Consider the following 17,159-nt stretch of genomic DNA (forward strand, 5'->3'; position numbering starts at 1 on the left):
AGTTCTCCTTAAAGGAGCGGGAAAATGACATCTGACAATGAAGGAAAAGCAAGCTTGGCTTCAGATTTGTTTCTTGCTACAACTCCCACAGAAGCTCCCTCTGATTGATTCCCCAAGGCTCCATCACTCCAATCACAGTTGTTTCCATGCCTCTCATTTCCATCAGCAGCTGGAATGCCAATCTTGGTTCCCAAATTGGATTAAAAAAACAACAACAACTAGGCAGTTGTAACTGAGTTATGTGTATAAACCATCAGGGATGGGGAGATCTACGGGGCTGAGATGTGACTAGCCCTATTAGCAAATTGAGTGACACATTTACATATGGCAGAGTCTATTGCAAAACGAGGCAAAATCGCAATACTTTAGGGCAGGGACATCCAACTCCCAATAGACTGCAATCTACTCACAGCATAAAAAAAACTGGCAGTGATCTACCCATTGTTGTAAAAATACTGGCAGTGATCTACCCAAAGTTGTGGAGCTTTTTTTAGTAAGCCAAAGTTGTTGGGTTTTTTTTGCTTTTTTGTAAGGAGATCGCTGAGGGGCCAGATCAACCAGGATCTACCAGGAACACCCCACAATCTACCAGTAGATCACGATCTACCTGTTGGACATGCCTGCTTTAGGGTATAGACATATTGACTCTGGATGGGCTCAAAAAAGTGTATGGAGAAAAGGTTTTCTCCCTCTGTCCTAACACTAGAACTCATAGGGATCCAATGTTGGGAGATTCAGGACAGATAAAAGGAAGTACATAGTTAAACTATGGAACTCACTGCCACAAGAGGCAGTGATGGCCACCAACCTATATAACTTTAGAAGTGGAATGAACAAATTTATGGAAGGCAAGGCTACTGAAGGCTGCTAGCCGTGATGGCTCTGCTCTGCCTCAATGGTTGTAGGCAATAATGTTTCTGAAATACCAGTTGCTGGAAGCTGCAGGAGGGGACAACGCTCTTGCACTCAGGTCCTGCTTGCACGTTTTCTACAGGCATCTGGTTGGCCACTATGAGAACAGGATGCTGGACTAGAAGGGATGTTGGCCTGATCCAGCAGACTCTGCATATGCTCTTATGTAATTAGGACTTGTGAAAGTACTGTTACTTAGAAAGGTATTTGATAGCGCATTCACTTTTTGGTTACGCTGGTCTTGTTTTAGAAGAATGGTAGCCACCTAACAATGCAAAAGTGTGTCCTTGCTTTTTCCAAGGCAAGATTTCACAGCAAAGTTATCCACACCGCCTGGGAAAGCTCCAGTGTGACACACTCCCAAACAGAAATGACAGGACTATAATTCTGCATCGGAAGCTTTAAGAGTAATTAACACACCAGGTGACAAGTTACAGGCTAGGTATTAGCAAAAACGTGTCTCATTTAAAAAATGATACAAAAGGTTTCAAAAACTCTTAGAAAACAAACTTTCATTGTCTGGAGTGGGAGGGGGAATCTTCCCCACCATGTCATTGAGACTCCATCCTAATGGCAGCATTTAAGTTCTTATAAAATGATACAGTAGTACATTTGTATAAAATAAACATACTGGCTGATGGACACAGATGGACCATTCAAGACAAGTGACAAGGGCCTCAATGCAGCAGGAGACAAAAGCAATGTTTCCTTGTTTCAGGTAACCGACCCAGTTGCTGGAATATACCAGTTACTTACTCCAGAACAATGTCCAATTCAAGCTTGGGAGACTTTAACAAATGCAGCTTTTAATACTCGGCACACCTGAATTTTTAAACACAAGTAACCCTCACTTCGCTCTCACTTCAATGCTTTCCTCACACTTCTGTCTGAATAGGGAACACACATATTGCCCACAATTAAAGGCATACCTCCCAACTTGTAGCTACACTGGATGAGTGAGAATTGAAGGACAACTCTTTGAATTACCGTTCCAGTTTCTTTTAGGACAACCTGCTTTTCTCTCAACTCCTGTCTCCTTCCTTTGATTTCTAAACAGATGTTCCCAACCACCATTTTCTACATACATTTTTCCATTTCTTCTAATGGATTTTGTTCAATAATGACATGACAGTCCCAAGAACAATATGGCATTAACATTCAACTGCCTTTCCTGGAGCCATGAAGATATTTCATCATCAGAAATCACCCAGTTCAACTGACAAGGGGGTGGGAGGAACCCTTTGTTGTAGTTTTATGGAAGTTTCCAAAGCCGTTTACAATGCTATATAAAATATGATTAGAGGTTTGGTACACATTCTTTCTCCATGGCTGAACTGCCCAAAAGTTTGTCATCTCCCTTGATTCTGATGCCGTTTCATTTTTGGCCTTTTCTTTTTATCTTCTGATCTTGGTTTTAATGCGCACACACAGGCAGAAACCCCAGCAATCGCTTTTGGAAGATCAGTTCCTTTTTGCCACTTGTTCTTCTCTTTGTTGTACACCTGGACGGTTCTGGAGAAGACAGTGTCCTCCCAGCTATAGCCACCAAGGATGTAGATCTTGCCTTCCCACATGGCCACTCCAGATTCACTGTTGGCTTGCAGCAAGGGTGCCACTCTGGTCCACTGATTGCACTGTGGGCTGTAAGACTCCACAGCCAAAATGTCAAAGCGGGTCATCGTTTCGAGGTAATCGTCACTGCCGCCAATGGAGTAAATGTCATCCTCCAAGGTGCACATGCTGTGCCAGCCGCGGGCGGTGATCATCGGCCTCTTCTCTTCCCACACATCGGTGCGATAATCGTAGCAGAGCAGATTTTTGCGATAGGGGCCAATTTGGTAATCATGGCCTCCTGATATATAAACCAAATCATTGTGGGCTGCGCCAGCATGGCCATAAGTAAACCTAAGACAGAAAGAAAGGGGAAGGGAGAAAGATATAATCAGTTGTGGGGTTCCCTTCAGGGTCCAGAAGGAAGCCCTTCCAAACAAGATGAATACTTTAGAAATCCTACTAAACTATATGTTTATCATAATACAGTGGTGCCTCGCAAGACGAAATTAATCCGTTCCGTTAGGCTCTTCGTATAGCGGTTTTTTCGTCTTGCGAAGCAAGCCCATTGACAGCTTAGCGGATTAGCGCTATTAGCGGTTTAGCGGCTTTTAGCGATCAGCTGTTAAGCGGCTTATCAGCAGAACAGCTGATAAGCGGCTTAGCGGCTTAGGAAAAGGGGGGGAAGGGGAAAAAACCCGCAGGAACTCGCAAGACGTTTTCGTCTTGCGAAGCAAGCCCATAGGGAAATTCGTTTTGCGAAGCGCCTCCAAAACAGAAAACCCTTTCGTCTAGCGGGTTTTCTGTCTTGCGAGGCGTTCGTCTTGCGGGGCACCACTGTAGTAATAGTGGTGGGAGAGGTAATAATAATAGCCTACAGGATACAACACTAATGGTGTTCTGGTCCTGAATAGGGGCCCACACAATGCAGAAAGGCAGGACATTTGCTTTCAGCACCAAGGAGAGCTCCTAGTGACCCACTTGCTCCTATGAAGGCTGGAGGTGAAGTGAAGTCTTTTTAACCTCAGGCTCCCATGCACCTCTCCTAGGCTCCTGGCTCTCAGCACCAAGTAGAGCTCCTAGTGAGCGACTTGCCCTTTAGAGGGGCTGGAGGTGACCTGAGGCTTTCTGAGCCTCTGCCTACTGTCCACAACCCCTATGCAATGCCCCCTTTGTTTGAGGAAATACAGACAAAAAAACTCTGCTTCCCCTGTGTGCCACGTGCCATGGACCTGATTAAGTGTCCCGGTCTCTGCTGGATTCCACTGTCATGACTCCTGGTTACTGCTGAGTTCTGCAAGCCAAGAGATCAAATTCCACTTTGCCCCTGGGCAGTCTGAGGATCCTTACAGCTTTTCCTTTGAATTGCCACCACAAAGAGTAAGAGGCAACAAGCAAACTACTTAATTTTGAAACTTTCCCCAGGAAACTCACATTGTTCTTTTTGCAACATAAAACAGCCTTCCCAAACCTGGTACCTTGTTGGACTCCCAACTTCCACCAGCCCCAGCCAACATGACCAGCGGCCAGTGAGGATGGCAGTTATACTCCAAAAACATACAGAGGGTGCTGGATTTAGTGAAAGCCAAAATAAAACAAGGGTGGGGGGTAATCTTCAGCCTGAGAACCCATTCCCTTCTGCAAAGCCTTCCAGGGCTCACCTGCCACTAGCGGCCATGGCAAGAGGTGAAACACACAGACATTATACACATACTTGACAACTGCAAAGCAGGGTCATGGCTTGGGGAGGATTGATAAAAGAGGCTTGGAAGGCCAGATCTGGCCCCCAGACCTGAGGTTCACATATACACCCCCATATGAATGACTGTCTCCAGATCCTGATCCAGGTTACCTTGGCAAGCCTGCTACATAGGTCCATGTATCTTTCTCCGGGCTGTAGATCTCAACAGATGAAAGTGCTCCATTTTCATTCCTTCCACCGACAGCCACTAGCATGCCCTTGATGGCAGCCAGATAGAAGTCTACACGACGCTGCCTCATGGAAGCAAGCTGTGAAAGAAAAGGAAGCCCCACAACATACCTGAATAGTCATATATAGACAGACACACACACACACGTATGTATGTATGTATGTATGTATGTATCATTTTTTTATTTATGATTTTCAGTTATATTCATTTCAATCGTTTTACAGTCATTTTAACATTTCAATACTTGACTTCCTTCCTCCTCTTTCTGAGGTTCCTTAAATTTATTTTTATCATTTCCTGCATATTCTAAATTAACTTACAGCCAAATATATTTTTGATGGCCAGTCAATAGTCTAGAAAACAGATTGGCTCACAACAATGGAAGATAAAGGAGTTGGTCATGTCTAGATTAGGCTATTCTAACCATATCAGAAGAAAGATATCTTCAGGAAGCCTGATTAATTCAATAACAGATGTATCCATTTACAGAGAGGCACCCAAACCCTATCCTCACTCAAACATCTCTCTTGATGAGAACAGGAAATCAAGGAGTTAGTAAAATAGAAGTGACTTGCTACAGGGGAGAGACTGTTGGAACCATCGAAGAGGAAGAATTTGACACTTGTATTTAAATTTTTTTTAAAAGCTTTGCTGAATTTATTCAGAATATTGTACTGAAAAACTCTAGAAAGAATCTATTTTAATTTAATATACAATGTAAATTTTGCTTTATTTTGAAATATATATTTTTATTTTGTGGTTTAGTATTTTGAATTAACTAGGAAGGGGAACACAATCTTTTCAGTACTCAGGGCATCCCAAGCTCTTCGAGTTACTTACTTCCTATAATAAACTGCTTTGTTATTTTCTTACTCTACAAACATCTCTGTGCATGTGCTTGCAACAAGTAAAGTCTACCTCTATCCAAACTCACAAGCCTATCAAAGCTCCAACACCACCCCTCACCCCAATTTCTAACCTTTCTTAAAGAACAGTGCCTCATTTTCTCAATCTTCTACGCACCACCATGAACGCTAAGAAACTGCTCCCCCCGCCTCTAACTAGGCTGGAGGGGCATGATATATTGCAATATGGAAACCAGATTCCGCAATTCACAGCATAAGCATTGCTGCACAGATGGCTGCACTCCTTGGCTTTCATGTTTTAAGGACAGAAGTCTTTTACCTTCTGCTAAAAGCATAAAATTTTACAAGAACATATATGTGCCCATTGCAGCTGAAGCCTCACCTTTATCCAGTGGTTACACCGAGGGTCATACCTATATAGAAGATTGGAGGCGGCATCCCCGCCATTGTCACGTGAAAAGCTTCCTCCGGCAATGAAGATGAACCCTCCGAGCACTGCAACGCAATGGTGGCTCCGCGGGGCAGGGAGCGGTGTTTCCCTCACCCACTGCCCCGTTTTGGTGTCCAGGAAGCATGTGTCATCGCTCAGCTCCAAGCAATTTTCCGACACCTCCCCGCCAACGAAGAGGAGCTTTTCTTCACTCATGCGGAGAGCGGTCCGCTTGTTCTGAAGGACCGGCTGAGCCGCGACATTGTTGTGGTAGTGGACCGCCTCTTCGACGAAGGTCTCACAGTTGGTTTCTTTTGAGAGGAGGGAGCAGACGGCCGGCTTGACGCGGTGCAGCAGGTCGCTCTTTGGTATCAAGGGGAAATGGATGTTTTCCAAGATGGAGTAGGCCTCCCTCTCCCTCTCTGGGGACTGCGTCAGCCACTGCAACGCGGCCTGCAGCAAATCATGCTCACATTCCTGCTGGACGTCGTCACTGCCCAGGTACTGGCACAACTTCTGGATGGAAATGTTCTGCAGGAAGTGTGGCGTGAAAGACAGCGTGCCAAAGTTCCTCAAGATGAAGGAATCAATGTACACGTCCAGGCGCCTGAGGTTGTAGAGAGAGGCCAGCTCCTGCAGGTACAAGTAGTTCTCCTCGTTGACCTCGTTCTCCAGGTACTCGCAACAGAAGTCAACCACCTTCCAGATCTGCAGCAGGTGGGCAGTTTCCAAAATGTAATCAATGTTGCCACCATCGAGGGAGAGCTCGCTCCCATACAGGAAGTCCACAATTGCTTTGAGGCCAACATAGGATGCTCCAAAGAGCTCCACCTCTTTCTGGTAGGCTTCCCGCATCCCAATGGTGAACATGGAGTTGAAATAGTCACTGCAGACCGCTAAAATGTTCCGATGGGCGGGGACCCTCTGCTCGTCCGCAACCAGAACAACGTCACAGAAGAGACCCCGTTGCCTCTGTTCGTTCAAACTCTGAAGAACTAGGCTGGAGTGGTCAGCCCATTTGTATACCTGAAAGGAAGAGAATGGGTGTCAAATTGCTATTCAATTGAGGGGTAGTAAATCTATTCATTTATCTGGCAGAGGGCCACGCTCCCTCGGAGGTAATCTTTTGGGAGAAACATGGCAGCACAGGGAGTGGTTCCAGAGCCACCTCACACTCTCTCTGTTTATCTCTTAAGAAGACCACCACCCTTCCATCTCTTTCTTACGGGAGCATCAAGAGGGAGGGAGGAGAGAAAGCAAATACAGTATGGAGTTATCTTAGGAGAGAGAAAATGCTGGGTAGTGATGATCTTAACTGGCCGCCACCTTCCTGGAATTAGGCAGGGGGTCACACAAAGCCCTGCAGTCACAGGTTGGCCGTTTGCCCCTTTCCTGGGCAGTTCAGGAGAGCCACATCTCAGAGTGGTTGCTATGCATGCAGAAAGTCCCTGGATCAATACCCAGCTTCTCCAGGTAGAACTGGGAGAAAACTCTGTACACGGACCAATGGTTTGACCAATATGGCAGCTTCCTATGTCTCTTGGGAAGGGTCTTAGTTCATAAGGGGAGCACCTGCTTTCCAGGCAGAATGTCCCTGGCATCTCCAAGTTGGGCTGGGAGAGGGCCCTGTCTAAAACCCTGGAGAGCTGCTGACAGCCAGTAATAACTGCAGTAAGCCAGATGGATGAATGGTCTGAGTCAATATATAGCAGCTTCCTAAGAGACAGTGGTCTCCTCATTGGACAACAGAACTATGAACCAGGGTTAGACATTTTTGGAACAAAGCAACTTCTAAAAGCTACCATCAGCACATGTGGAAAACAGGAGAGGTTCTTTTCATATATTATTTGAAAATCACTACATTCCACATGTAAAATGGGCGTTAATTCTGGGGTAGTAAACAGAGAAATGCAAGTCTCCCATATCTGTGGGAGAAGTTCCAGTCTGCCAACGTAACAAGCAATACGTGCAAAAAGTCACAGACCTTTGAGGATTCGCTTATCTTGTGTGGGCGAGAAATCCTTGCTTGTCTTGTTCCTTCCATCATTGTGCAGCTTCTTGCAATCCTATGAGTGTGGAAAATATACAACAAATTAACAACCCAGTCACCTTTGAAAGAGAAAGCAATATGAACTCTAATTACAGGGGCCTAGAATACAGTCAATGAGTTCAGGTTTTAACTTTAGTCAATTGCTTAGATCAGGAATTGGGAAACCCTTTTTGGGGCTGAGGGCCACACGGAATTCCAATAGTGGGTGGGACCCAACTGAAAAGTGGGTGGGGAGGAAGCCCCACTGAGTTCAATGGGATGTGGGTATAGGATTGAAACCTCCATTGAATAAAGAAACACTTTTTAATCAGATAAAAATTTACCTCCAATGTTGTTTTTTAAACAGATAATATTGTTTAAAACTGCAGGCTGCAAATGCCATCTTAAAAAGGCATCCTCTTCAGTGCAATAAAGAAGTGAAAATGAAATTGTTTTGAAGGATATGAAAAGTTTTGCAAGCTTAGGACAACAGCTTAATGAGTTTATAGTGCAATGCCGTGGTCCTTTGCTATGCAGCAGGTAGTCTCCTACACATAGGATTGTACCAAAAGTCTCATAGGTTTCATTGACAGGTTAGGCATAATCAGGAGGCTCCCAAAAGGTTTCCCCATCATAAAGTTAGAAAGAACCACAAAGGTCAACTAGGCCATCCATTTGCTGATGCAAAAAATCTGCTGCTATAGCATCTGCAATAGGTAGCAATCCAGCCTCTGCTTAAAATCCTTTAACCAAGGACAGTCCACCACCTTCCAATGCAGCCATTATTTGGCAGGCAATTCATTTCCCCCCTTGCAGAATATTTCAACTGCCAGAGAGGAGGGTGCATTCAGCCTAAGGTAAGACATCATTCCTTGGAATCTTGGCACAGCCTTTCCACTAGCACAGAAAGAATTTTTTATGAGAGTAATACAATTTTAAGGAGAATAAATTTAGCAGGGGCCAGAGATCTAGACACACATACACACACAGAATTAGCTATAGATAAGACTGCAATCCAATACTGTTTATAGGAATAAACAGCATTGAACACAATGAGTCTTGTTTTTGCATAAGTCATGTAATAGGAGTTTAACCAAAATATCAGTTTGGGAGAAGAGGGCAATGAGTAAACTGGAACATACGAAGCTATATATATATATATATATATATATATATATATATGTTTTTTTCCACTTAAAAATTAAACCAATTTATACTATTTTTTTTAAAAAGAATTGCACTGAAGACTAATTTCCTCAAGAGAACTGTGCAGCCCAATCTGGGGCATGTTTATTCAAAGCCCAGCATCTAACAGCCCCTCAGCTAAATTTCACTGAGTGACTTCAATCAGTCTCTCTCTCTCATTCTAACCTATATCACAGGGTTGTTGTGAGGTTAAAAAAGAAAAGGGGAATAATGGGTCATGTTTCCTTACTTTAGATATATGTATGTGTTATTCTAAAGCAGCAATGCAGCAGCAAGCAAAGGCTATAGCAGCTCAGTCAGCTGCTTGTGGCTGGAAAGCCAAACAGGATGTTTGTGACTGTTGCCATGGGAACAAAGGGGCAGTCCATTCTGTACTGAGCACCGGATGTTAGCTCAGTGTGTGTGTGTCATATGACCCGTACTGGAAGTACATGGGTGGAGTTTATTCTTACTGCTGTTGAGTGCAGACATGTTTTCTCTGTACTGATGTAAAAGACAGGAATAAAAGATGTAAATAGATTTCTGTCTGCTTCTTTCCCCTCCCTGGGGACACCAAAGGGGAGAGAGAAGGAACGGTGTGTTTTTCTCACAGCCTGAGAAAAATCACCAAGACCTCGGCTGCTTATCAGCAGAGTGGAGCAGCGGGGAGGTCGACAAGGAATTTCTGCCGGTGCCTGGAAGACTGGCACATCCCTCTGACGCAGGCAGAATTCCAACAGTATGTATGTATGTATGTATGTATGTACCGGTATGTATGTGTGTGTGTGTGTATCTATATCATCTATCTATCTATCTATCTATCTATCTATCTATCTATCTATCTATCTATCTATCTAAAATAGTTGCAATCCTGTATCCAATTCTGTAGCCACTTAACATGGAGTAAATCAAACTTAATACTTACTTCTGAGTAAAGGTAAAGGGACCCCTGACCGTTAGGTCCAGTCGTGGACAACTCTGGGGTTGCGTTGCTCATCTCGCTTTATTGGCCGAGGGACACAGTGTACAGGCATGACTAAGCAGCTTCTAGTGAAACCAGAGCAGTGCACGAAAATGCCATTTACCTTCCCACCAGAGCGGTACCTATTTATCTCCTTGCACTTTTTGGCGTGCTTTCAAACTGCTAGGTTGGCAGGAACAGGGACCGAGCAACGGGAGCTCACCCCGTCACGGGGATTCAAACCGCCGACCTTCCATCGGCAAGTGCTAGGCTCAGTGGTTTAGACTACAGTGCCACCCGCGTCCCTCTACACATATACAGGACTGCACTATTAACAAGCAAGCCCAGTTCTATGTGGTTTCCTTCTAGGAAACTGCATATAGGACTGAAGCCTATTTTGGATTGCCCTTAGAGGCGTAAAAAGAAGATTTGAAACCAAAACATGTAAAAGAAAACAAATATTTCAGCATTCTAGGCAGTTAAGGATGACATTTTCACTTAACTAATGTGTTAGTTCCCCTTCATGGATCACTGCCTTGCCGTGGCGAAGGGGCTTGAAGAACTCAGAGAAGCTATGAACTATGCCGAGCAGGGCACCCAAGATGAACAGGTCATAGTGGAGAGTTTTGACCAAACGTGATCCACCTGGAGGAGGAACCGGCAAGCCACTCCAGTATCCCTGCCAAGAAAACTCCATGGACAAAGACAACAGACATATAAAAGTTATGACGCTGGAAGATGAGCCCCTCAGGTCGGAAGGCGTCCAACATGCTACTGGGGAAGAGCGGAGGGCAAGTACAAGTAGATCCAGAGCTGATGAAGCGGCTGGGCCAAAGCCGAAAGGACGCTCAGTTGCGGATATGCCTGGAAGCGAAAGGAAAGTCCAATGCTGTAAAGAAAAATATTGCATAGGAACCTGGAATGTAAGAACCATGAACATGGGTAAGTTGGAGGTGGTCAAAAATGAGATGGCAAGAATAAATATTGACATCCTGGGCATCAGTGAACTAAAATGGACGGGAATGGGTGAATTCAGTTCGGATGACCATCATATCTACTACTGTGGGCAAGAAACCCGTAAAAGAAATGGAGTGGCCCTCATAGTCAACAAAAGAGTGGCAAAAGCTGTACTGGGATGCAATCTCAAAAATGATAGAATGATCTCGATACGAATCCAAGGCAGACCTTTTAACATCACAGTAATCCAAGTTTATGCACCAACTACTGGTGCTGAAGAAACTGAAATTGACCAATTCTATGAAGACTTACAACACCTTATAGAAGTGACACCAAAGAAGGATGTTCTTCTCATTATAGGGGATTGGAATGCTAAAGTAGGGAGTCAAGAGATAAAAGGAACAACTGGCAAGTTTGGCCTTGGAGATCAAAACGAAGCAGGGCAAAGGCTAATAGAGTTCTGTCAAGAGAACAAGCTGGTCATCACAAACACGCTTTTCCAACAACACAAGAGACGACTCTACACATGGACATCACCAGATGGGCAGCATCGAAATCAGATTGATTATATTCTCTGCAGCCAAAGATGGAGAAGCTCTATACAGTCAGCAAAAACAAGACCTGGAGCTGACTGTGGCTCAGATCATCAGCTTCTTATAGCAAAATTCAAGCTTAAACTGAAGAAAGTAGGAAAAACCACTGGGCCGGTAAGATACAATCTAAGTCAAATCCCTTATGAATACACAGTGGAAGTGAGGAACAGGTTTAAGGATTTAGATTTGGTGGACAGAGTGCCTGAAGAACTATGGATGGAGGCTCGTAACATTATACAGGAGGCAGCAATGAAAACCATCCCAATGAAAAGGAAATGCAAGAAAGCAAAGTGGCTGTCCAATGAGGCCTTACAAATAGCGGGGGAGAGAAGGCAAGCAAAATGCAAGGGAGATCGTGAAACATACAGGAAATTGAATGCAGATTTCCAAAGAATAGCAAGGAGAGACAAGAAGACCTTCTTAAACAAGCAATGCAAAGAAATAGAGGAAAGCAATAGAATGGGAAGAACCAGAGATCTGTTCAAGAAAATTGGAGATATGAAAGGAACATTTCGTACAAAGATTTCCATAATAAAGGACAAAAGTGGAAAGGACCTAACAGAAGCAGAAGACATCAAGAAGAGGTGGCAAGAATACACAGAGGAATTATACCAGAAAGAAACGGATGTCTCATATACCCCAGGTAGTGTGGTTGCTGACCTTGAGCCAGACATCCTGGAGAGTGAAGTCAAATGGGCCTTAGAAAGCACTGCAAATAACAAGGCCAGTGGAAGTGATGGTATTCCAGCTGAACTATTTAAAATTTTAAAAGATGATGCTGTTAAGGTGCTACACTCAATATGCCAGCAAGTTTGGAAAACTCAGCAGTGGCCAGAAGATTGGAGAAGATCAGTCTACATCCCAATCCCAAAGAAGGGCAGTGCCAAAGAATGCTCCAACTATCGCACAATTGCACTAATTTCTCACGCTAGCAAGGTTATGCTTAAAATTCTACAAGGAAGGCTCAAGCAGTATGTGGACCGAGAACTCCCAGAAGTGCAAGCTGGATTTAGAAGAGGCAGAGGAACCAGAGACCAAATTGCAAACATGCGCTGGATTATGGAGAAAGCTAGAGAGTTCCAGAAAGACATTTACTTCTGCTTCATTGACTATGCAAAAGCCTTTGACTGTGTCGACCATGGCAAACTATGGCAAGTTCTTAAAGAAATGGGAGTGCCTGATCACCTCATCTGTCTCCTGAGAAATCTCTATGTGGGACAAGAAGCTACAGTTAGAACTGGATATGGAACAACTGACTGGTTCAAAATTGGGAAAGGAGTACGACAAGGCTGCATTTTGTCTCCCTGCTTATTTAACTTATATGCAGAATTCATCATGCGAAAGGCTGGGCTGGATGAATCCCTAGCCGGAATTAAGATTGCCGGAAGAAATATCAACAACCTCAGATATGCAGATGACACAACCTTGATGGCAGAAAGTGAGGAGGAATTAAAGAACCTTTTATTGAGGGTGAAAGAGGAGAGTGCAAAATATGGTCTGAAGCTCAACATCAAAAAAACGAAGATCATGGCTACTGGTCCCATCACCTCCTGGCAAATAGAAGGGGAAGAAATGGAGGCAGTGAGAGATTTTACTTTCTTGGGCTCCATGATCACTGCAGATGGTGACAGCAGCCACGAAATTAAAAGACGCCTGCTTCTTGGGAGAAGGGCAATGACAGGCCTAGACAGCATCTTGAGAAGTAGAGACATCACCTTGCCAACAAAGGTCCGTATAGTTAAAGCTATGGTTTTCCCAGTAGTGATGTATGGAAGTGAGAGCTGGACCATAAAGAAGGCTGATCGCCGAAGAATTGATGCTTTTGAATTATGGTGCTGGAGGAGACTCTTGAGAGTCCCATGGACTGCAAGAAGATCAAACCTCTCCATTCTGAAGGAAATCAGCCCTGAGTGCTCACTGGAAGGACAGATTGTGAAGCTGAGGCTCCAGTACTTTGGCCACCTCATGAGAAGAGAAGACTCCCTGGAGAAGACCCTGATGTTGGGAAAGATGGAGGGCACAAGGAGAAGGGGGCGACAGAGGACGAGATGGTTGGATAGTGTTTTCGAGGTTACCAGCATGAGTCTGACCAAGCTGCGGGGGGCAGTGGAGGACAGGAGTGCCTGGCGTTCTCTGGTCCATGGGGTCACGAAGAGTCGGACACGACTAAACGACTAAACAACAACAAATGTGTTAGTTTGCTTTTAGGTTATGAAATTAACAGTGCAGTCCCAGACCTGTTTACTTGGGACTAAGTCCCTCTGATATCAATAGGGGTTACTCTCATAATGTAAATGGGCACAGTTAACAAAGTTGATTAATCTGACCCTGTCAGAAAAGGGGGAGGGAATAGTGGGTTCTCCTAGCTTGTCCTAAACCTGAGCCTGTTCTGCAAAGCCAAAGAAAAATAGGGAAAGGAAGTTGGTGAAAGTGGCAGAAAGGGGAATTCAAATTCAGCAACTCCAATGCATAAAGAATTGGGGGGGGGGGGAGGGAATAACCCAGTAAACATGTGGGTGGGGAAAAACAAAACATCAATCTTAAAAGTGCCCAGGAAGGGATTGCAACACGCATATCCTGCCCAGAAAACAGCCAATGGGAATCGGCCTTCACACACACACATATATATATATATACACACACATTTTCCACCACGCTTCCAAAGCTCTGTCGTCACCCCAAATGTGGCCAACCACGCTGAGAGTCAATTAACATCACGGGGTAGGGGGAGGCAGCCGATGGTGAGGCGGGTTTGCTGCTGGGCTCAGGGGCTCGAGGCAGCGGGAGTTTCCCATCATGCTTCGCCCCGAGCATCACCCCAAGGAGGCGCCGAAGGCCCTGCTGTTGCTCTTACCGCAGGGCTCAGGAGCGCTGCTGCTCTCGTAGCCGCAGAAAAGGCTAAATTGCTCGCCTCTTCCTCTCGCAGCCATGTCTCCCTCTCTCTGTCTTTTAAATCATCCAGGAACTGTGGCCCAGATTGAAAGGGGAGCGCGCCAATGAGAGAGAGAGAGGGACGAGGAGGTTGGCAGATAGGGTGGGGCTAGCTCGGGCTTGCGCCTCTCCGCCAAATCCGGCGCGAGCAAAGCGCGGAGCGAAAGCAAAGCTGATCTCGCTGCTGCAGCAAAGAGGTCAGGTCTCCCTCGGGCATTGAAATTCCGCTCAGGCTGCAGCAGCAAGCGGAAGGCGCCTCTTTCCTTTGCCTGGGTAGAGGCAAGAGAGCGTCTGTTTGCAGCCAAAGAAGAGCTTTTGCACTGTTTTTTTTAACAACAACAACAACAACAACTAATAATAATAATAATAATAATAATAATAATAATAATAAAGCAGTCCTGTGGCATGCTCTTCCAAGATAGATTGGCAGGCGCCTTCTGTTTCCACCTTCAAATGCTTGCTGAAAACTTTCCCATGCCGCCAGGATTATTATTATATTAGAATCATAGAATTAGAGAGTTGGAAGTGACCAAGAGAGTCATCTAGTCCAACCCCCTTTTGGGGCAGGAATCTTTTTGCCCAACAGGCTCGAACCCACGACCCTGAGATTTGGAGTCTCATGCTCTGCTGACTGAGCTATCCTCAGTATATTATTATTGTTGTTGCTGCTGCTGTTGTTGTTGTTGTTTTATTAAATAAAACCATACCCCAATGTGATTTATGAAAAACAGTAAAAACAAACAAACCCAAGAACAATAAATACATTTAAAACAAGACTACCACAAGTGTCTACCTGTTCTGGTTTTAGTCTTGTTTTAAATGTGTTTATTGTTCTTGGGTTTGTTTGTTTTTACTGTTTTTCATAAATCACATTGGGATATGGTTTTATCACGCTGGGAAAGCCTATTGGACCAAAAACGTCTTCATTTGTTTCTGGAAAGTGCAGGTAGTGGGGGCCTCTCAAACCAGCTTTAGTACAACTAAAAAACTTAAGCCTTAGAAATGTGTGACTTTGAGACAGCCATTGCACATGTGCAGATGACTCCTTCATGAATAGAAGTTCCAGGGGCAGGGAAACCAAAAAAAAGGTAATGCGCATCAGGCGAAGACCTGTCCACCTCCTCTCTAATGTGCACAACACAACAAATATGGCTTTAAATGTAGAAGAGCAAAAATGACCTCCCAGCACTGTAAGCCATAAATGTGAACACACCATAAATGCAAATGTCTAGCAGTAATGCTAAGCACAGGTTGCAGGAGCTAAATCCCAGTGTGAGTTTAACAGCACCTAACTACTGATATAACGTGCTCAGGATTTTGCTACTGTGTGGCTGCATCCCAAGCACACCCAGGGTATTTTCCCAAGCTTAAGGCACAAGAAGCCACCACATAGCTGAAGCTAAGCAGGTGTGGATCTGGTCGGTACCTGCATAGGTGACTGTCTGGGATCTAAATGTGTGCCAATAAATAAATGAATAAAAATAAATAGGGAGACAGCTCCCTTGAACTTAATTGGTCTGCTTATAAGCAAACACGCTTTCAATTGTGATTTAAAGGTCCTTTCCAGGTGGTTTCAGGGGAGCCTTTTGAGATGCTCCATAAGATGGGGGACATTTAATAATAATAATAATAATAATAATAATAATAATAATAATAATAATAATTTTTTTCTACCCCACCCATCTGGCTGGGTTTCCCCAGCCACTCTGGGCAGCTTCCAACAACAAATTTAAAATACATTAAAACATTTATCCATTCCCTATCATCACTGTGGCTTATGTGCCCCCCAGTCTCCCAAGTTCTCTCAACCCAGGAGTATCAAAACTTCTGCAGAACAACAAGGCAGCAGTAATTTCAATGAGCCAGATAGGAGGGGAGGCCTGATTCCTAATCTCTGCTGCAACCTAGATGCCAACCGTCATGCTTAGATTATTATGCACCTGGGTTTCTGTTCCCCTAATGCCTCTCTACCTGCTCTTTGTACTGCCTTGGGATCATAGAGACTGGAAACATTCTAGACCAGCAGGGGGAGATAGCTGCATCTGAAACAAAGCGGGAGAATTATACTTCAAGGATATGTTTAAGTAAACTAGAAACACCACCCCCACTTGCCATTCCCCCCTCCACCTCTTCCCCCCTTTTCTTCCTAATGTAACCCTAATGTCTCAACAAATGAAACTGACCTATGGAAAACGTAACTTGAAAAAAGAGACATTGTGCATACCTTTGTAAACTGAGAAAACTTCATATTATTTTTTTTTAAAAAAACTCAGCCTTAGAAGGTAAGAACATAAGAGGAGCCTGCTGGGTCAGGTCAATGGCGCATCTAGTCCAGCATCCTGTTTTTACGGTGCGCAGCCAGAGGCCTGTGAGAAGCCTGCAAGCGGGACACAAGTACAATAAAGTTGTTTTAATTTAATACAGTATATGATGCAGGCACATCACAGGCTCAAACTGCCATTCAGGGTTATATAAATCTCACCTCCATTCCGAGTTTACTAAGAGCTGCAATGATTTTCTCCTGTCACAACAGTATAGTTATGAGATTGGACGTCTCATACTCGTATTCGTCTGAATGTCATATTTTGGTTCCCCCTCAGGACTGTAGCTTTATATCTATAAAGTGGGATTTTGTAGAATGGCACTTCCAGCTGACCTGTTTATTCATCCCCATTTGTTGGTAGGGAGATTAGATGATGTTTGTGAGAACATGTGTTAGCTGATGTTGTGTGTCACCCTAAATTTTCTAGTGCGTTTTCCCCATCACTTTCCATATCACAAAAAGTCCAGCCTTATGGGGGATGCAGGTTTGT

General features: G+C 44.4%; 1 protein-coding gene across 1 annotated transcript; it reads right to left on the reverse strand.

Annotated features, from left to right (window-relative positions):
• Positions 1-1,297: 1,297 nt before the first annotated feature.
• Positions 1,298-14,397, reverse strand: KLHL36 (kelch like family member 36). The gene is made up of 5 exons (XM_079988807.1): positions 14,270-14,397; positions 7,675-7,756; positions 5,643-6,716; positions 4,316-4,473; positions 1,298-2,817 (listed from the first exon to the last, which is right to left on the reverse strand). The coding sequence occupies exons 2-5, from the start codon at positions 7,735-7,737 to the stop codon at positions 2,262-2,264; spliced, it is 1,851 nt and encodes a 616-aa protein (XP_079844933.1). The 5' UTR covers positions 7,738-7,756; positions 14,270-14,397; the 3' UTR covers positions 1,298-2,261.
• Positions 14,398-17,159: the final 2,762 nt, after the last annotated feature.

Source organism: Podarcis cretensis (genome assembly GCF_951804945.1).
Source record: "Podarcis cretensis genome assembly, chromosome: 8".
NCBI lineage: Eukaryota > Metazoa > Chordata > Lepidosauria > Squamata > Lacertidae > Podarcis > Podarcis cretensis.